This window comes from Emydura macquarii, unplaced genomic scaffold, assembly GCF_026122565.2.
Source record: "Emydura macquarii macquarii isolate MOO-44397 ecotype Brisbane River unplaced genomic scaffold, CSIRO-AGI_Emac_v2 contig_2437, whole genome shotgun sequence".
NCBI lineage: Eukaryota > Metazoa > Chordata > Testudines > Chelidae > Emydura > Emydura macquarii.
In genome coordinates, this window is record NW_027132574.1 from 540,524 (window position 1) to 563,489 (window position 22,966).

Sequence of the window (22,966 nt, forward strand, 5' to 3'; positions counted from 1 at the left end):
GTGCTATTTACTGCCCTCATGGGAGATCTGAGTTTGTTTTCTGGCCCAATATCTGGCAAGAGGTGGGAGAGTTACAATACAGAGGCAATCTATTAAGCCCCCGGAAGAAGGAAGAATAAATAAATTAGACAATAACCCTGAAAGCTACATTTTGAAAATTCAGCTTGAAAATGCCTGAATAAAATAGATAAATATACCTGACTTTGTAAACTGAGAAAGTTGGTCTGCTGATACAGATGCAAGTTGAAAAATTTCAAATGGAAAAAGAGTGGGAGCTCCTAGTATGCTCGGGTAAATTTCGACTAGTGAAGGGATCATATAAGTAACTACTGATATAGTTGTATAAACAAAGCAAAGTAATCTTAGTTATTCAATGTAGTTGCTAAGATACATCTGCAGACATGGAGGGAGGTCCTCAGCTGATTTAAATTGTCATAACTTCACTGAAGCCAATGGTGGTCTGGCAATTTACACCAGCTGAGGATCTTCCCCCTTGGTTTAGAAGACAATGGGACTGACAAAGGGGACTTACAAAAGGGCACATTTATTTATGCCTTTTGGACAAAGTTGAGTATTAGTTCCAACCAACAGACCATTTTGAATCTCTGTTAGGGGATCTGAAAAATCATATACATAGGAGAAATACTTTGCATATAACAGCAAAATGACATTGTCCATGACTATTTTAGAAAAAGGCTCGTTTCAAACAACATTAACTCACGGAGGCTAAGGATAACTACAGTAGTTGTAACTACCATTGTCCCTTTCCTTACACAGTAGTTACCTCTCTCTCGCCATGCATTTGCTAAACATTTCTCTTAGAGGACAAGAAAGTATAGGAGACACGCGTTTAACATGTGAAAGCAGTAGGGCAGGATCTCTCCCAAGGGTGAATTTTTGGACCCACTGAAGTCAGTGGGAGTTTTCACCTCAAATGTTTTAGGGAATATCCAACCAATCCACCAACCCCATACCTAGACTCTAAGGCAGTGGTTTTCAATCGTTTTTCATTTATGGACCTCTTAAAACATTTCAAATGGAGGTATGGATCCCTTTGGAAATCTTAGAGATAGTCCGTGGACCACAGGTTGAAAACCACTGTACTGGTCTTTAATCTATGAATCATGTTCCATTACATTTGGATATCACATACACCATTAAAATTTAGCAGCTCCCACTAGCTGGAGGAGAACACTTCCTTGCCAAAGGTAAAACAAAATATGCCCATTAGCATATGCCTGACCTGAACCATTCCACTATTCAGAGAAATGCTTCTCTTAGTTTCATAAGGGAGGAGCAGGAAATTGGCACTCAATATTTGGCTCGGTTTTTTTTAAAAAGCACATCATTCCATGAGCAATCAATTAATGCATTATGTGCTAGCAAAATTCCAAGAATCAATCAGGCAAATGTAATGTCTAAAAAGTGATTAGAGGATATACAAATCAAAACCACTTTGTTCACCTGAAAAAAATTCCTCAGAATATCTTATGTATGTTAACACTAACAACTTACTAATATATAATTGTAAAATCAAATTCTCAGGTGGAGCATGCAAGCACTTGTCAAAATAACTTCTACAAAATTGCTCGAAAAATAATTACTCAGGACAAATATTCAAACTGTGGCCTTTATTTGTCCACATGCAACTTGGTGCTTTAATCTATTGGATAAACAAGTTGATGTGTGTTTTTTGTGCTTTCAAGTGACAGAATTTACACTCACAATCCATATTTATGTTTGAAAACTGAGCACAACTGTGTTTTACATATGCAAATTCTATAATTTGTATATGTGAGTGACAGTATGAAACAAGTGCTTAACTCAGAATGAAGAATCTTGTAAGGCTACACAAAAATGAATATCTTTCTTCTAGATATAGCTTGTTGGTTAGGTTTGTGTGGTTCCATATGCAATACAACTAATTCAATTGGTACTGGGCAGCTCTATGATATTTTCCCAGAGGTCCAGTTTATCAAAACAACACTTCTGGGAATTATATAATTTGATATAGTAATTCTGGCAGATACCATGTAATCCAAATTCCTTACCTAATTTTAAGATTTCAGATACAGTCAGTATTCAGAGGTACATGCAGTTCAGAAATTGTCTATCTTTCATTAAGATATGATTTAACACACTACCTTTTGTTATTATTTAAGTATCATCAATATGATTCGCCTTGCTACTTTTACATCTGCTTGGTTTATTTTGTACTAGAACATGTGTCCCTTGTACTGTTTCAAAAGACTCTCAAAAATTCTAATGACCTGGATCTTCTGTTTGAGCTAACAATTTTCACGCAGAATCACAGTCATAATATTTTTCTATCTTACAGATTGCCAGCCATTATACAGTAATATCTGTTTCTATGTGTACAAATCATGATGAACGTGACAGGTAGGTTGCAAAATAGTTCACAATAGATTTAAAACAATCAGTTCATATTCATTCTGATTTAATAAAACCAAGCAAAAAAATCTTCATTTTAAAGGAAAAAAAATGCTTTAATATTCTATGGCAGATTTACCTCTATCATAAAGTTGCCAATTATGAGTTGTAGGTAAAATTACCCTTACTCTGATATTTGTGGCATTTGTACATGTAGAATGTACTTAGAATATGGATTAGAACAGAAAACAATGGTAATAGTATGACAAATACCACAATAACTGTCAATATTTTAACATCAACTACTCCATAAAAAAGCTTAAAATTCTACAACTGATACTATATGTTCTTAAAGTATTTTGAACCATTAGTATAGTATGTGTTAGAATTCTTTATAAAGATTATGAGTATGTAGCACATTAAAAAGTTGTAATACACACAGTATGAGATTTTTAAATCTTGCACAGGTGGTGCATTTTCCCTATCTATGTATTTTGGGTAATGTTGCATTAGATATTCTGTGTGAGGCAGGAAAATACTGAAACATTCTGTCACAGGCATCTGGCCAACTGTTCAGGCACCACGTCGTCTATAATTGGTGATGTGAATGCGATACCCAATGGCTGTTCTTGTGGTCATGTTAGTCTCTCATTTCACACAATTTCCTAAAGCCAGAAATAGCCTCACTAGAAAAGAAGATATGGCAAGGAAACAGGCATTCTGGGTCTACTCAAGCAATGAATTTTTAAAAGGTTTTCTTAAAACAACACAATATGTCAATTGGCAATATCAGCTCACATATGAGTTTTAAAATCTTCTTATTTCAAACCTGGGCAGCTGGGTGATTTGTACTAGATTTGGTTTTTTACTTTTGAGCACCTCATTTTCTGTCATTGTTATTTGCATTTTTATAGACAATGCTAATCTTCTAGCAGACTCTATTTTGCTGTTATATTTTAGAAGTTCATCACAGTAAAGGAAAAGGATATCTTGAACTAGATACAGGAGTGTCATTTTAAATATCACTAGTACTAAGTGACAGCAAAGAATATGAATATGGGCCAAAAAGAGAGAAAAATGTTTAGATTACGTTTTCTAATTATGTCTTTCCTTCCTTCTCCTCATCCCATTCACTATCTAGAATTTTCCTATTGGTTTCCATTTTCCTACTGTAGTGGGGGGAGGGATGGGGGTGGAAAGCTCCTCTAGGTAGGTAATATATGGCTTGACTTGAATGTTTGAATATTGTTATGAGCTCAACTTTGTTATGGATTGAGTTAAAACATTAAAACATTAAAAATGTGGGAATGTGCCCTTCATTTAAGATACTTGTAAGAGACAGTGAAAGGGCCACACTCAAAACAAGCCTTAATGAGTGTCTGTTAAGAAGCTAGCAACATGTGGGTGGAGGGTTCTATTGGGCATTGCTCTGACCAGGTGAGTGGGTGTATCTGTGGGTGTAGAAAGACTAGCTGGGTAGGGCAGACAAGAAATAGAGAGACTCAGAGGCAGGAAGAAAGCCAAGCAGCAGCCTGTAAGCATCATGTGACCCTGGAGAAGCCTAGTGGAAGGTTCTGGGGCTGGGAAAGCTAAATATGCTTGGGGTTGTAAGCAAAGAAGCTATCCCTGGTGTTTGTTATTTTTTGTTTTGTTTTTATTTTGGTTTGGTTTGGGTTTTTTTTGCTCCTCCTGTGTTCGGAGAAGCAGTTCTTTGTACATTCCCTGTAAATTAAAAAAATTGGATCATAGCAAATACCAGACTCCATCATCAATTTCTGGTCCCAGCTGGAAAACACCCAGTGCCCTGAACTTTGACTAGTGGCTTGGATCAAAAAGGGGCAATAACATCAATGTAAAAACCTACTTTCGTGGCATAGATTTTCTTGTATTTTTTTTCTCAAAAGCACTAATGGAAGCTGCAATTCCATCAGATACATTAAAAACACTACAGTTTGTCTCATTACAGATACAGGTTGTCCCAGACGTCAGCCAACTCCTGCTGGCCTTGATCTAATGTTAAAGTACAGGCAGGGGACTAACCTCTCTAAAATACTTTTTCTGATGTTCTCTATTTCAAAGCTATCATATAGTCAGTTACCTGTTCTAGTTATAACAATCCCCAAGTAAGTGAGGAACCATGGGAAACGGATTAATTTTGAATAAGCGTGGATAGCATAGGTACAAATTGGTAAAAGCTATTAAGAAAGATAACAAGTAAGGAATCTCTTACCACCATCTGCCCTAGTGTTTTTTGAAATCTCCTCCCCAAACTAGTCTAGAACATTTCTAGCTATAAATAACCATTACTTCTCTACAGTAACTATGGTTCTTTGAGATGCTGCCATCAGTGTGGAGCCCACTGAAGAAGCAAATGCACATCATATGTCCGAGTTTAAAAACTTTTCAAGAGCAGCATATGTGCATGCTCCCTATGCCCCTTTATGGCACAAGAGCAGAAAGGTGCAGAGCAGCTGCCACTCTCCCTTCATTCCCTTACAGTTGAGAGCCTGTGGTAGCTGAGGACTCTGAAAGCAAGAATACAGGATGGGTTGTGGGATCCACACTGACTACAACATCTCAAAGAACCACCATTACTGTAAAGTAACTAAATATTTTTTTGTGAGTATGTGTCGGTAGGGATTCCATTGTAGATGAATGGCAAGCAGGACCTCTTCAGAATAGTGGGGATGAGGATTATCAACATCATCAGCTTTTATCAACAGCTTTGAGCAGCGTGTTGGACTAGATGACTTACTGAGGTCCCTTCCAACCCTAATCTTCTATGATTCTATGGTCAGTCACACATGAGTGGACTGACATAGCAGCCTTGCAGATTTCAGAAACTGGCACATTTCGGAAACAGATGAAGGATGTAGCTTGCATTCTGGTTGAGTGAGCTTTCGCAGTCAGTGGGAGAGGTATATCAACCAGCTTATGAGCACAGTCAGATACAATGTGTTATCTTTTGATAGTCTTTGCAATGAAACAATCTGACTTTTGGAGTAGCCAGCTATAGCCACAAATATATGATAGGAGATGGGTGAGTAGATCAAGAGGGGGATCAACCCTTCCTCAGTCTATTTTCTGAGCCATCCCACCACCCATGTGCCTGCCTAGGTAGGCAGGTGAAGTCCCACTTCCGGCAATGACAGGAAGAGGACAGGGTGGGTCCTGTGCTCTGGATTCCTGGCCGGTGGAATTCTAGATTCTTCAGTCCTGGCATGGGGAGCTACCTCCTGGCTCCTAAGTGGTGGTTCCCGGGAAGATTCACTGTGATTGGGCAAAAGTCATGGAGTAAGGGGGAGATCTGGAGGTGAATGGGGGAGGGGAGAAAAGGAGAATCCTGGTAGAAGGAGAGGATCTTGAGGTGACTGGGAGGTTAAGTGGAGGCCCAGGGGAAGATGGGATTCTGAGGTGATTGTGGGGGGAAAGGAATGTCATGGGGGAAGATCCTGAGGTCCCATGTCCTGTGGTGCCGGGACAGCAAGGTGGGATTTTCACAGAGGGAGGGCATTGTTTATGCCTGGATGTGTGTATCAAGTGATGCTGTGGCAGGCTCCCCTGAATCTGTGAGCAATGAGAGTCAGTGGGCCAACGTCGGGATCCTGGCCTAGCCTTGCCAGTCAATAACAACAGAAGAGAGAGAATAGGTAAAGGGCCCTAAATTACCACATTTCAGGCACTGGGAAGTTCTACTATACTTCATTATAGTAATCGCTTTCTCTGATCCCTTGGATTGGTCCTTCATTTCCATTCCTTCTTTTTCTGTTCCAGTGTTTCTCCAATTTGGGCCATGTTCACTTGGATTCTTAAGCATCTTCCCATGACTTAACTTTTCTCCAATCTGCTTTTAGCAGATCACATGTTTGTTTTATGTAACCTGTATATTATGCATGCACAAGCTTCAATTTACCCAACTTTCACATTTTTTTGCTGTTTATGTGGTTTTATGTCATGTTGCTTTGTATCGTGCTGTTCCTGGGGTTTCCCAGCAAAAGTCTTGTTGTCACAGGTTTGTGTATTTTTACCTCAAAACCTCCTGCAAACAAGTTACAAGTTGTTTTGTCAGCAATAACATCATTTTAGGCATATCAGCAATTCTATGTAAAAGAAGAATTGGCCAAACCACATTTACCCAGCAAGTCTTTGGGCTAAGTGTTACCTTATGTAAACTCATTCACTACCCATAAAATAAATCCATAAACTGTTATCAAAGCTTTCAGTCTTACCATTAAAAAGATATTTTAATATCATATTCAGTATGTGTATATCATCATACCACTTTAATGTCTTTGGAGGGGAGATATGCATAAAAACTAGAGATGTGAGATGGAAGTGGTTTTCAAATACTGATCAGTGTTGGAATTAGGATAAATTCTGACATTTCAGTTCAAGGTCAAACTGGGGTTATGATTTGGGTTTAGATTAGATTGTGCCAAAAATCTAGTCAGCTGTTTTCATGAGATTTGAGCCAAAAATTTAAAATAGCAGAACTTACCAAATCAATCACTTTTGTAAGATTTCCAACAACTTCTGTCAAAATACTATGCAAACATCTGTTCTTAACAGGATTTCAACTACATCCAAATTGAAATTGTAAAATAAACCCTATCTGGATTTCAGAAAACTAAATTGTAATAGAGAAGTTGATCTCTGGATTCTTTGCTATTGATGGTACCATGCAAACCTTAAATCTTTTGAAAAAACAGTCTGAAACCTTCAAATGGGAGATCTTTGATTGTGTTTTCAAGCTTTTTGGGGATATCTGAGGCATGTAACCAAGAGGCGTATCTTAAAAAAAAATGGGTGTAGACATAAAGTGTGAAATGGTATTGAATATGTCTATCACCATTTGGAGAGACAGCCAAGCAGCAAGATGTCCTTCAAAGACTATTTCCACAAACTGGTGCTTGTATTCTTCAGGCAATTTATCCATGAATTTTGTGATTGCTGACCAATTAATAAACAAATTTGGACAATGCCAGGTAGTTTCACACCTGCATTTGAAGCTTTGTGTTAGTATAGACCTTCTACCATATGTATAAGTCTCTTCTGTTCTTTGTCCTTCAGGGTAGCCTTCGAGTAAGATTGTCTTGATCAATTGCTAGCTGCCATGTCTACTAAGGAGACTGGGAAAGAGTAGGCAAAAAAATAATCATATTTCTGCTAGGGAATTTGATAGCATGTGTCCACACATTTGACAGTGGATATTACAGAACCTGGAGCTTGTAATATACTTAAAAGTTTGTGCAGATTGTCCTGCACAACCTCCATCTGCACACTTAATGATGTGGCCACCTGCCTAATGAAGTCTTGAAAGACTTTGAAGTTCTCAGGAGGAGGTGATGATGACTCTGGAATAATGGTGTCATCAGAGGAAGATACAGATAAGTGGAGAGGAAGATCCATGATTTCCTTCCTGGATTCCTCTTTCTCTGATGGTTCCGAAGTGGGAGATGGCTGATAAACCAGAAGAGGATCCTCCCTGACTGACAGAGGTGCTAGATAAGATGATTTTCTCCTAGATTGTGTAGTAGATGGTAATCTGGAAGCTCTGGGTGGGTAATCCATTCTGTGTACTGCCCATGGTGGTGAACCTCTCACTGGGGCATCTCTGTAAGGACAATGTTTTTGTTTCAAACCACAAGTATGAGTGACTCTAGAGTGTGACATATAAGAGTGGCTTGAACCAATCTGATGACAAGGGAAATAGACTCCATTCTGTGGATTTAAGTAGTTTGTTTAGAGGCATCAGTACAATGTTTTTGTAACCAGGGTTTGAGATATTTTGTGGAGAAATTATAAAAATGAAGGAGATTTTATTTATTTTGCTTCCTTTTGTGACGAGACAGTCCTCCTTTTTTATTATAGAATATTTATTAGACAGGCTGATGTTCCAGTCTCTACTGAGCCATGAATGGGAGCTCTGTGAAGTTCAAATCTTGTCCCCTCCACCCACAGAAGTTGGTTCAATAAAAGACATTCTATCACCCACCTTGTCTCTTGACCAACACAGCTATCACAACACTGCAACAACAATGGAAGATATCTGCTCAAAAGCCATTTTTTAAATGAGTGCCATAGGTTTTTATTCTAGCACCTCTCCTGTTCAATGTGCATGAAAAGCCATTGGGGATAGAGTGTGGTGGTATGTGCCTTGGCAACAGTAGCCAAAAGTGCTTTCTATCATCCATGCTAGCCAGGAAATTTCAACCTTTTCTTTCAGATATGGACCTCATTTCAGTAATCATGCCTTCACCACCGTCAGATTGAAGTTCTACACTTTCCACTCTGATGGCAACTTCTTAAACCCAAGTGGAAACCTCTGAGTTCAAAATATGGCTGTACACATGTTAAGTAGTATTTATATCAGAGAGCATATTATTTTTTTAGATTTGTGTTCTGCAATGGCTATGGAGTTAAAGAGATGCTTTAGATTTATGCAGCCCTAAACAACTTTGGTTCCTGAATCCCGCAGATACTGCCTCTCTCTTTTCATGTCATAACAGAAGATGAGTTGAATAGAAGTTCTCAGGATAACAGGTTTAAGTAAGGGGGAAATAGAAGCAGGACCTTTTTTGGTGAGGGATCCTCAATTCTGGAACTTGCTTCTCTCATCAGCCCACCAGTACAGCCTGAATTTGCTGATCTTCAATTATTCTCTCAGGCTTTTTCTAAGAAGCAGGCCTGAGTAGATAGTGGGAGAGCTCTAGTTTGAGTGAGTCTGTAGAATTTTAAATTTGGACTTTTGGGTTCTTATATATATAATTGACTGCATGTTGTACATGAAAGGGCTCTGGATAGGAGCATTTCTAAATGAAACAAAACAGAGAATTAAATTTAATTCAATTAAAGTGTTGTTCAAGAACAATCTAATTTTCCCATTAAGGAACAGCACTGAAGTGCTCCAGAGGGTTGTTCCAGTACCCTTTGATGGGGTCTGAGGGTAGAAAGGCTATATGGGGAAAAATTCTCTTCAGGCTTCGATAGGGATCTGAAGGACCTCAGGGTAGAAAACAGAAACACTTCCATAGTTTACAAGGTACTTGTTGGCTTCTTTTTTTATTAACCCAATTATGCTTAACATGATGCAGTGCATCACTTATCCTAGACTCTTATCCTCATCTCTTATCTTTATCACCAAGAGACAGAATCCCAACTCCAAATCATATTGAACACACACATACACACACTAAACCTATATCCCATCACTGACTGTGATCACCTATGGGCATATTAACCATTATCCTACTCTATTGTTCAAGGGAGCATTAATTAGGCTAATCTTCCTTAGTGGCTATAGCATTTGAGCACTGCTAATATGGGGCAAGTTTCCTTACACCTCCCTTCTCCAAAGAGAAGGATTCTGCCCTCTATCAACAAATATTGCACCCATTACAGGCAATTTACAGTGATGACGAAGAATGAATAAAAACATACTACAACAGCCATTCAAACACAATATCTCCCTTTTGTTCAGAGGAAAGTAGGACAAATCATTTCTGTTGCTTTGTTTCATTAATGCAGTTCTGTGACCTTGAAGGAAAATCTTGCAATTCTGTTATCAAACATCTAATCTTCAGTGACCTTAAAATGCAAAACCAAACCAAGGGATATTTTAATATGAGTATAGATTTGTCTTTGAAAGAAGTGACAAAATATGGGTCAGTTCAACCTTATAGAGTAATCAAGCATAATCTAAAGAGGGAGGTACCTCTGCAATACTGTATAGAGGAGTTAAAACTGTATAGAAGAGTTAAAACAGGAAGTTTGACATCCTCTAAACTAACATATTGTACATGGAAAAATCCTTCCATTTCAATCTGGACAATACCACCATGGAGAAGTAACACTGCTCCTGAACATTCTTCAATTAAGATTGAAAAGAAGCAAATATGATGTTTGTACTATGCAGAAAAACATGGAAAGGCTTAAGAGGAACAATCAAGATTTTAAAAAAATGGTTCAAATTACAACTAACCTTTGCAGGTGGCATTAGAGAGGGGAGAGGATACAAGGATTTCCTTCCTAGTTCATCTGTGTATCAAGCAGACATAATTTTACTGGAATATGCTGGAGAACACGTGACTACTCTAGGTCCTAGGGGAAATGTTTGCATAGGACAGGAGCACGACTATAGCCTCAGGGATCCCAACACTGGTCAACAAATGAAGAACATCATTGGGGGAAATTCTGAAGAAGAGGTATAGCATTCCCTGCAGCAGCTATAAAGGCATTATATTTTCTCTTGGCTTCTGAAGATATAAATGCCTCCAGGGATCCTTGTGTTAATGGTGATCCCCATAGCAGAGTCCTGTGACTAACAGAATAGCTGATATTTAATTGCTACATCGCTAGTAGGGTGTATTACTGCAATTTCTTTAAAACCAGTCACTGATTTTCGGGACTACAATAAGCACTGATGTGCATCATGAATCAGAGGATGGGATCAAACCCATACACAAAGTTCCACGTTTCCAGAATCGACAAAGCTGTTTTAAGGATCTAATAAAACCTTTATTCCAAACAACATGAGTCCAACAGACAATGAAAAGACTGAGTTCTGACAAACATTGTCCTTCCTTCATGTAACAAACAAACAAAAAAGTCACAACATTATGATTTGGTGATAGTAAAATGTTTTGCATTAAATAGCAAAAAGAGTCCAATCCAATGCCAAACTAAGTTTTTTAATGAGATTACTGACACTTCCTGCTTCTTAATAGGTTGGAAGCACCAAAGAAACCACCCTTCTCAGGATAGTTTGGCCTTTCCAATCCCAGACAATGAGAAGATCCCCAGGGTGGCACACAAATTAAAAACAATGGGGAAAGAGGAACTGGAATTTTTTTTTTTTTTTTTTTTTTAAAGTCTGTCTTTGGGTTTGGATCAAATACTGGGGAAAAGGTAGGAACTGATGTTTTATCTGAAATAGTTTTCCCCTTTCCTAGAAAATATTTTGAAAATAATTATCTATGGGCCTCAGAGCTCATATTAAGTTGTAATTTTATCATCTGTATGTAGCTCAGGTTGGCTTCCCTTCTGGAAGTCCCCTAGAGCCTATGATGGTTTTGTTATTAATTTGCTAATTTTTATAGTGCCTGCCATTGTGGCAGCTAGTCACTTTAATTAAAGAGATTAAAGTACAAAACAAGCTAGTAGGGCATCCTTTCAGCTAGTAGCCTGTTTCCTGAAGCCTCCTTTCAATGGCAGTCTGCCCAGGATGAAACTGAATTGCAAGTCCCAACACCCATCTCAGTTTCAATTTGTTGTTTTAACTTTAAACCAGGGATTTAAAGACAGAAAGATACCTCGGGGCAGAACATAAGGGCTATTTGAAATGGTCTTTTTAATATTTTCTTCAGAAGTAGGTCTGCAGAGCGAGTCATATAATTGGTTCCCTTGTAAACTCAAGAGAAAATGGATTAGGCACAAATTCTAGTGGTTAAGATATCATATATTAAATTATTGGTGGAGCTCGTAGCACCACCTTTAGTTAAGGTTGCCTGACACTTTCTATTGTATAGCCCTGTTTTCAGTTGCTTCTAATTTGGCAAACTTTAACCATGCCAGATGTTTGCCTCAAGTTGAATTTTTTGGGAAAATTTTAGCACAAATGGAGCAGATGTTTCTCAGAATGAGATTAGGGAAAATTACACTGTTTTACACGTTAATAAACTTTGTGTGTGTGTCCCTGTGTGTGTGTGTGTGTAAAGAGACAGAAAGACACATTCTAGTGCTTCCATGCTTTGGATAAGAGACTTAAAATTTGGCAGGAGGTTTGCCTTGGTGTCAGAGAAGTGCCTTTTACTGTTTTGTGAAAAACGACCCAAATTTGGCCAAGTTATGAAGCTTTCAAAACGCTCAGTTTGTGCATGCTCAGTAGAGACTTGTGGATAATTTATTTATTAAATTCTCCAAAGATTGTCAGTACTGAGCATGATCCATCACCTCGCAACTCCTATGTGTCAAACTAGATTATGTACACAGCATCATAGAAAAGCAACTGAGCATGCTCCAATCTCTGGGTGCAGGAGCTGAATGGGACTCTCTGCATTTGTTCTTTCCAGCTGCCAGGGACTGCTGTGGTGCTGGGCACAGGAACTGAGAGCAGGAGACTCTCTCCTCTGTGCTCTCTGTGTTGGTGCCCGGGCAGCAGGGAGCAGAAGGAGCGAGCACCTGGTTTGAATGCAGAGGGTTAGAAATGGGAGGAGAGAGGGAGGTCAGGAGCCAGAGAGTGGAAAAACGGCAGGGGAGAGGGAAAAGCTAGGTGACGGGGGACTGGATAGGAATAGGTATGGACAGGAGCTGGAGTGAGAGTGATGGGGACTTCTTCCTCAGTCAGTGCACAGAATGAACCTTTTTCTAAGAATGAACCAGGTCTGTGTAATGAAGGGTCTCTAGGACCCTGCCTCAGTTTTTGCATAAGTTGGAAGGTCTGTAGTGCATGAGGCAGGGGACTGCCAGAAGACAAAAGGTTTCATAGTTGAGACAGGTGAATGCTGCCCTGGAGAAAAGGATTGTATCCCTGCCTCTGCAAGAGCGTTCCTGTGTTAGGCTAGGCAAGTCATTGAAACAAAAAATTTTTGTAGGTAGCTACTAATTGAGTGTTCCTCATTATCCCAGAAAGAAAGACACAATGCCAAAAATATGGTTTAATTATGCCACAGCTTTATAACTTAACTCAACTGGGCACTAGCTGGCAACAACTCATACAGCGATGTTCATGATTCCTTCCTTAATCGCTTCCATCTGATGCAGGACTGCCATCACCCCCCACACCTTCACAACTGATTTCAGCCCATTGGCCTTCCCATATGAAGGTTAAAGGACTGGGGAAAGCAGTTTGTCTCCTCTCTGTACCAGACATTAGAAGCCTTAAACGTATCCCCTGCTTTCTTGAGGAGATGCCTTCCCTTAAGTCTACTTTCAATTCTGATTTATCAAGGCACTAGTGTCAGGCTCTGGCCAGAACTTATGGGGTGTGTGTGTGTGCATATATATATAGAGAGAGAGAGAGAGAGAGAGAGAGAGAGAGAGAGAGAGAACTAGTCCTACAAGCAAGCCAAATCAGGATTGTAGGCAAAGGTCAAAGCTGGGTGGGAGTCAGTCCAAGGAGCTGGTGGGGAGTCAGGAGGTGGATGCAGAGCTGGAGCAGGTCAGGAACAGGGCCAGAGAATGGTCAGAGTAGGGCACGGGCCAGGCTGAAGTGGACTAGAACAAGGCTTGGGAAAGGCTGGGCAGGATCAAGTGTCTGGAAGCTTAGGGAGTCTGTTACACTAGGAGGCAGCAGGAAGGCTCCTGTCAAAGTACTGCTGAGTCACTGCAGACTCTGCTTGCAGGACTAGTCAGTGCAGTTGAGCTGCTGCAGCATGCTTGAACGATGAGTCACTGCACTGTCACTTTGTTGGAGGGGTAGGCTCATGGCACCTACTGAGAGTCTGGGGATGGGCGAGCACAAGCCTGCCCACATCTAAAGCCCCCTACCCCCAGCCTAATCAAAGGAGCTACCAGATTTTTACCACCAATTCAGACAAGGCTCATCTCCTCCCTCTGTTCCCCGGATGCTCAATGTGAGATATCTGGGAGCAGATGTGCAGAAGTTCTGGGGTCTCACAACTAAGAACTGCACTTTGAACACACAAAGTGCATTAAAAGTCCAGTATTACAAAAAATCAGGCCAGAGATGTCATCCCATGGGGATAATGATACCACCTAATCTCACAGGGGGGGTTCTGAAGATCGCTTTACAAACATTAATGATATTTTCAGACACTATGGTGGGAGCACCACAGAAATGCCAGTGAGGAATTAATATTTTTGTATTCAGCAGAGGGTTTGGATGGTGTATGTTCATTAAAGACTGGGGCCACACACTGAATGAGAAAGATAAAAAGAAATATTGAATAATTACTCCATTTCTGAGTGAGGCTAGAGTCTTGTGGAAAAAATAGTATGTGATCATGTAATTAAAGACTAACATAACATATAATTTTCAAGGGGACTGAATTAAGGTCACATGGATAACATTAACTCTGGCATTTCCTAACTTCTGAGTACTTGATGTTGAAATCTTAACATTCTTTTATTGTAGGTTTTTGGGTGCTTATACATGATGTGTGAGGGAGATAACTAGTCCTACAAGCAAGCTTCATGACAGATTTATATTATAGCAGATAGAATGAAAAATTAATTAAAGTGTTAGCCTTTTTTCAACTTAAATGTAAGCCTTAAGCACAACAGACTCAGGAGATGTTCTAAATCTATGAACAAACTGCCTATTTAGCTTGCCAGGAAGCCAGATGCTACTGCTACTTAATTTTCCCTCCCGTCTTTCAAGGTTCTGTTACAACACCTGCTTATTCACAATGATAAGGTGCTCCAGACATAGAATCTATACAGGCTGGTAATTAAGCTGCATGAAAATACAGAACAGAAAAACAAGGTTATCCATACAGATCACAAACAAAACATGTAACACTATTATATAATTCCACTGATGATCCACTACATAGTGTGTTTACTGCAAATATCATCACCAACATCTTTCTCTTATTTTCCCTTTTTTTCTTTCCAGCCCCTGAGAAGCAAGACTAACAATTTGCTTACTTTAAAAGGAAAGAACTCTTTGACAGTCCATGGGCCTCATTCACCACCGTGAATGCAAGTTAAACTCCTTTGCTGTCAGTGGAGGGACACAATGCTGAATCAGGCTCTGTCCTGGGAAGAATTTGTAAATGTTTAGGTACATGTACCTTATTGAAAGGATTTGTGGAAATTCCCATTCACTCTGAGGTTCTCATTCTTGAGGTGATAATATTAACGAATAACAAATGAATGACTTCATTCTCTATAAATATCAGCTATTGCGATGTTGAGAAATATGTATACATTCAAAGATAAATATATTGCATTTCTAGAGACCTATAACCCCACTGAAATGATTGTAGTCTCTGCACTTACAAAGTAATCCTCCCAGTGGGTCACAGATACATTCACAGTCCTCTCTTTCACCCCCCATAAAGGGAAACATATTGTTAATACCATATTTAATAAAAATATTTATTCAAAATATAGTCTCAACATTAAATATATTTTAGATGTTATAAAATGAAAACTATTTAATAATGTGATAATACATGTAATATACTGAATATATATTACAAAACCAAAAAAATTATGCCCTGATCTAGCAAATGAACTTAAACGCATATGAGGAGTAAAATATCTACTGTATTCAATCATCCACTCTATTGCTGTCTGCTCTTACTCCTCTAGATTTTTCTGCTGTAGGCCTGGCTTGAGATACATAACTTGATTGAAAAGAAGTTAAGTTGCCATATCAAGCAGTATGCCGTAGTCAGAATGGTTAGCTAAGATCAGCAGGAACATCCTGGTATTAATAAATGAGCCTAAATATAAGATAAGATAGAGATCATATTATGCTTGAACAGCATGGACAGAGCATGTTGTGTGGAAATTAGTTCCTACAAAATAACCAAGTCAATCCCAAAATGTGTGATGCAACATGTAGTAAATGCAATGTAATGTATAAATGTATATAAAAGAAGAGATTTTCTGTGTAACTTTGGATGTGTGGTATGCCCTATCCCCACCCCTTATGCTTGCCAAAAGGTACCTGAGTGACAAAATCAGAAGCCAAACTAAACTCTTGGGAAGCAAAATTGAAAGAGGTCTCAGAGGGAATCCCAACATCTACCAAACTGTCCCAAGCGGCGTGTGCTTTCTTATTTCTAGCTTGGTTGGCCAACATATCTGGCCTGGCACTTATATTTTTCTACCCTATCTACCCACAGTGTCTGAGACGGAGACTGCCATCTACTGCAGGTTTCAGTTGCAAAATACCAACCTTTGTATTATAGCCCCATACATCCCCCAAAAAAACCATGGAAACAATGCTGCATTACACCCCTTGCAACATTTTAAGAATGTCCCTTTGGCAGGATTTAGCCACAGTATCTGCAGAAAGGGCTATTTGTAAAGTGCTCTGGTGACCTTTGAATGGAAGATGCAACACAGAAGTGCTAAATAGTTTTAATATTAAAGTCTTTCTTTCATTATGCAACAAGATTTTACTTCATATTATGTAGCTTTCTTGGGCGAAGGGCCTAATTATTCTCTCTCACTAACATTGGTGTAAATGAGGAGTAACTTAACTAAAGTTGGAGATACACCCCAGAAGAAAATGTTGTAAACTGACAAAAGAATCAGTTCTGAAGTGTTCTCCTGATCCACTACTGTGCAAAATGCCAACACAAGTCTCCTCAATTTCTATAGCAAACACTGTTATCAGACACACAGTCTGAAATACTGCCTTTCCCTGATTACACACTGTTTTGAAAGGGAAAATGGAACAGATTCACAGTCTTTTGTTAAGCACCAAAGACAACTTATATCTTATACTAATTTGACTCCTATAATGTTGCTAAGGATTGAAATTTTACATATTTGCATTGATGCCTGAAACTGTACAGATACAGTAATTCCACTGATAATAAGAACTATGATGTTCTTTTTCCTCCTTTTGGCCCTGCCTGACTCCTTTTAAAATGAGGCATGATGATGCTGGAATGTAAAATGTTGCATAAATCTTTTATTCCATCCCATCAGGTAAAACACAGATCAAATATTGCCCCTTGTCCTACTGTGTTGCTGAACTGACTGAAAACTTTCTGAATTCTGCTTCTTGACAATATGATGAAACAAAAAAAATGCTCAAGCAGCCAAGAAAGAATCTCATTGTATGAATTTCCATCTATTTTGTGTGTGTGCTTGCTAGAAGCATCATGCTGAAGAAGTTACATGCAGTGCTTTGGAGAGAGCAGAACGCTGATCAATTAAAGTCTGCATTTTGCAGCAGAGGCACACTTGAGTATCATTCTTTTTCTCCTATGTTACATTGCATTACAATTACTACATGATGCTAGGGTGTTATATATTATATGCATTTATAACATTTCCCTTTAACCACCATTTAGTTCCTCCTCCCACACACACTAGACAGCTCAAGTAGCTATTTAATATAAAATCAACATTATATATAAATATCAATGTTGCTCAATTTGCTGACAGTTCATGCTTTTGGGCTAATTAGTGAAAGGCCTATTTTTTCCATCTGCTTCCATAAACATATGGGAACCTGATCCTATGGAACTCTACGTAGGTGCCAGCTCTGCAGAATTCTACCCACCTTCCCCTAGACCCTACTGATGGCTCTTTGCCAGAGGTGTATGAAGTTGGTGAATCACAGAATTTTGGGTGAAGGAAGGCGGGTAACAGGAGCCTAGATGCTTTCCGCAGTATTACATTCTATTGAGTCTGCAGTTTTCCATTTGGAAATCCACTGGAGAGTGATGCTTGAAAGAACATTAACTCACAGTAAATCCCTTACTGGACTATGACTGCTGAGCTTCAGAGAGACTTGGGAGCAGAAGAGCAACATTTAACAAGCATCTGATTTCAATGTTTTCATTTTCTAAAAAACCCAAACAATCTTTTATGTCTTAAATATCCCCAACTCCCCAGGCCAATGAAGGCATGCATCTGAAGTGTAATGTGTATTTTGGGGTCACAGGAGTTTCCAGGAAACCCTTCCCTCCTGGGTTCACATGGATTCATACCACCAGAGGCTTGAGTTAAAATGAACCATGTATCACAGATTCCACCTTATGACCTTACACCAGCTTGACAAACAAAAAACATAACACATGACATAGCATGCCTATAATTTTATAAAGAGACCATTTTGAAGTCCTTTGTATTTCTCAGTTATTATTCTTGCTAGCATCTACTGTCCTTCTGCAATATTAAATCAGGAGCTAGTGATGCCAGTTTATTTTGAACAGATGTTTGTTTTCATCCCGAACAGCTGAATTTAAATCTTTCTTTAACTACACAACAAATAAATAAACACATCCTTAGCTATGGAATCAATAACAATGCTTCCAGGATAAAGACAACAAAATGGAAAATTGCAGCAGTGTTTAATAAAAAAAAAATCACCTTATTTAACATATAACGCAAACAAACATAATCTAGTATATCAAAACAACACTACGTTATCAAACCCTGTATTTACAATACGTGGCCAATTACCACCTTGACTACTTTGCTTATATGTTGTACGCTCTTCCCCTACTCATTGTCTTAAAAGTCCCAAAATACTATCATTCTCACTGTACTTCTGCCCTGATGGAAAGGTAAGCAAACTGGAAACCTCACAGGAGACACTATTCCTCCAAGATCTCCAGTCCACCCTTGCAGCTGTGAGAGTTTTGGAGGCATAGCTGAATCAAACCTCTGAACATTCTGAGGATCACCAAACACCAATAATAATAATTTATCTAAATAAAGAGAATCCCACAACAGCAGGATAAAAGAAAAAACAAACAAACAAGATTGTAAACACAAAACAGCTAATTGAAAGTTAAGGTAAACTCTTAAATAACACCAAAATACAAGCATAAAGGTAGAAACCCCTCTTTACTTCCCACTGTGTCAAAATTCATATTACAGGATTACCAATCATCTGATTCATACTGATTGAATTCAATTTCAATTTCAGACACTTGAAAGCAAATTTCACTCCCTCTGTATATGTGCTAAAATATATAGTAATCACAGGGTTAATTAGATGATAAACTTCAATCTTAACTCTGAGTTTCAATGCCATTGTGAGTTTGACAGACATTTAATGTTACTTTAACATAGTTAATGATTTAATAAAATATAAGTACATTATAAAGCTAATGAATTGTTATACGTGAATAAAAATCTCCTCAAAAGTGGCTATTATTACACTTAACAAAAGTATTAATATCATTCAGCTTTGCTTCAGGCCATAAACCAAAAACCAGATATTGTACATCTTGCAATGTATGGTTTAGCACAGTGTTAGTGCTTCATTGTCACATATATATAGGTTTATAATAATATTTATTAATATTTTCTAAATTTCAATCAGTGTAATAGTCAAAATGAGCCTTAGACTGTAAATGAAAGTCTCTAAATACACTAATTTCACAGGAGGAAATTTTAAAATATGTAACATAAATTGCACAAACTATGTGAAAGCTTCATGTAGAGAAGGCTTTCTGACAACCAGCAAATAGACTATGATTAGTTAAGAATCCTCCCTCCTCCGTCAGAGAATTCAAACTCTGACACTCATAAGTATTTGTGAGCACATGCATTTGCAGGTTCTTCTTGAGTTTGTTCATGTTATTAAAGGTGTTCCATGCACCAATCCTAGAAACACATTGAGGATTATGTTCTAAGTCAAAACATCACATTAAATGGTAAGCAATTTAAGAACAATATTCCCTTGAGCATCTATTTGTTTATTTTATGTTAAAAGTTACTCTTAGAACTTCAGTATTTTTCAATACTTACAGTTTCAATATTTTGAAGTAATGTATTCTTCTTGTGTTAAATATATTTCTAAAAGTTTGAGACATATGGTCATACCAGAAAATTGTGAACAAGCCCCATAATTTAAAACATTTGCATTCCAATATAGTCCTTAAAAATGTATTAAATAAAATATAGTTCATATAACACATGTAGTAAAATCTCCCCCAAAATAAAAACTTAACAAATCAACATATAATAACTGCTGCAGTTATAATTAAACATACTTACTGACCTGCAATGAAAAGTTCTTCCAGGGCCGTCAACACATATGCCTCCATTGAAACAAAGGGTTGAGTTCAGTGCAGGTTCATTGCAAATGTCAATATCTACTTCACAAAATTTGCCAGTGTATCCACTCATGCAAATGCATACAAATGCACTGACCAAATCTTCACAAGAACCTCCATTAATGCAGGGAGCAGATATGCATTCCTAAAGGAGATAAACGATAATACATTGATAATGGAAATTTAAAAGCACATAATGTATATCCAGAACAATTAAAGCACGAAAGGAGGTTTCTTTTCATTTCTAACGGGCAGAAGAATTAGATTTTGATCAATTTGATTTTTATAGAGATCCTGTAACTACATGCTTTCAACACTCATCTTTGAAAATACATACGAGCCTATCAATCAATACTGGAGAAATATGAATAGACTTTCATTTTTATAGATTTTCTAGACAGCCAGAAATGTATGTTTCCTGCTTAGAATTAATTTATTAAAATCTCAAAATAATGCAGCCTCACCAAAGATTTTATAGTGTTCTCTCTCTCTCTCTCTTTTTCCTCATTCCTTTATACCTGGTAATCATCACTTTAGCATCTGAAATTTGGGACTTTTCAGAATAAAAAAAGATAGATCAAATAGATTAGATCAAATAGATTAGATAGATAGATAGATGTTAATTGCTATTAATTATTACACAAGTGTGCAGGTAGGGTATGCTAAGGCACACGTATTTCTACACCAAACCTGGGCTCAACATGTGCTGGACATTATCCAGTGCATATATGCTATATTTTCTATTATTAAACTGCCTGAGAATAAATGATAACTTCTAGAATTGCCATTAACGGTAAAGCTTTACAAATACAAACATGCAATGATTTTTTAGAGTTCACATTATAAAAAATTGTTCTGACAAAAATAATGTGAAACCCATCAAACTCATACCATGTAACCAAAGGCAAATTAATGTTTTGTCAAAATTATAGGAGAGTTGAATTAGTGTAATTGCCAGTATAAAAGATATTTTTGCCCTTAAACTCAGAAATCCAATCCATGCCTAGATCCAACATGGGTTGTGTTTTGTTGCTGCCACCCAAGTAGTATAGCTAAAAGTAGGCTTTTAAAAGTGAATTTATTTTCATATTAGTTTTAACTTCTCCAGAAGGTGAACACCTTAAGGATAACCAAGGGCACTTAGTACATTTCCTGCAGGTAGTGCCATTACTTTTACAGAATGTAAATGCATATATCCACAGGGAGTTGTATGAAAACGACATGTTTTTCCATCAGCTCTCCAGCTGGGTATGTATAGAATGATTTATTAGAAAGCCTTACATGACTAATTGAATAATATATCCCATAGGATGATGGGGATAGTTTGTAGACTACCAAAAATTATGCATTGAGGGTCTAAAGAGACAATTTTTTTAAAGCATCTCAATCTGCTATTTAAACTTTTTGGCCTTTTCTCTTCTGATAAATGAAAAAGATGTTTCTCTGTTTGTTTTCTTTGTTTTTCTCTGCATCTTGCTAGTGCTTCCCACTATTTTTGTAGCTTTGCTCACAATTCCTATAAAATTAATGAAGAAAATATCTACGTGAAATAATAATTAAAAAAACAAAGCATAAAAAAAATCTCACCATGATAGATTAAAATTATAAATGTAACTAGGGATAAGCAAGCCTCAGACAAGTGTACAGTGCTGAGGCTGAATAACCAGTTATAGTCTTGTCAATTTTCAAACTATGTTAAAACCTGTTTGTTTCATTAAATGTTCTAGGAATCCTCACAAAGGTATATAGTACAATGCAAGACTTGTTCAGAGCTGGGTCCAGGACTTGCCAGATTTCAGGAGTTGGCATTTAGAGTGACAGAAAGAATATCAGGGGCAAAGGGAAAGCTTTGTGGAAGAGACACTGCACCAATTACTGCCCTGTCAAACACCATATATTTTTTAAATAAAATATTTAGTATATTTGGTGCATTTCGTATAAATATTAATAATTCTTAAACAAAAATGTGCAGCAAGTTCTGCTACTGGAAAATTGCTACTCTTTACCAATCTTAATTGAGACCAGAGAGTTCCTTCAATAGGCAAGCACACAACTGCTCCAAATCAGACAAATCCCTGATGGGGTGGGCTGACAATTCCCCTAGGTATTAGAACTCACAGTCTGTCAAAGAGCACAAGAAAATTGGTTGGTTAACTGGCTATACCTGGGGCTAAACTCTGCCAGTCTTAGGCTCACAAGCAATCACAATTAAATCAACAGGACCACTTGTCTGAGTAAGACGAGCGGAATTCATCACCATTGCTGAAACCAGTAATACTACTTGTGTGAGTAATGTGAACAGGATTAGAATCTCTAAGGTTTACAGTATTCTGTGTGCCTGCCTATGGAAGAAATATTTTTAAAAGTGTTGACTCATAACAACCTATACTGCTTGATTCAATTTTTTCTTACCTGTAGACAAATGAGTGATTAAACGCTACATACAGTGGTTGCCATTAAAGATAGCATTTACCAGTACTTGAACATGGGACTGTTCTCCTGTGCCTTACATCTTTTGTGGTCACTAACAGGTTGCACTAATACAGTTTTCCTTCTGTGGGAGAAGGAAATCTCCTGTTCAGATGCTTTAGAACTAGGCACATCTAGCTCTAAGAAAACATATATCCATTGTATAATAACCAAGTATACACATACCTTTCTGTGTTTAAAATAAGTACACAATCTATTTTGTTGTTGGGTCTGCGTTTTTTTCATCCCATACACATCTGTGCCATTTTACAAAGCCCTTGAAAGAGTTCTGTCTAGCCTATGCTTATTTTTCTTTTAAAAAATGGCACTTAATTTTAAAATTGAGTTTGGATTTTACTGGGACTCCACATTCACTTTTTGATTTA

The 22,966-nt window shown here is 37.8% G+C and overlaps 1 protein-coding gene across 3 annotated transcripts in view; it reads right to left on the minus strand.

The window, feature by feature from the left end:
- LOC137162622 (protein eyes shut homolog) overlaps nucleotides 1-20,205 on the minus strand; it is a 329,901-nt gene extending 309,696 nt beyond the window's left edge. For all 3 annotated transcript variants that reach the window (XM_067562526.1, XM_067562527.1, XM_067562528.1), the window contains exon 1: nucleotides 20,057-20,205. In XM_067562526.1, coding sequence (XP_067418627.1) covers nucleotides 20,057-20,184 — 128 coding nt within the window. In that variant the 5' untranslated portion in view covers nucleotides 20,185-20,205. The remainder of the gene's footprint in view (nucleotides 1-20,056) is intronic.
- Between the last annotated feature and the right edge of the window lie 2,761 nt (nucleotides 20,206-22,966).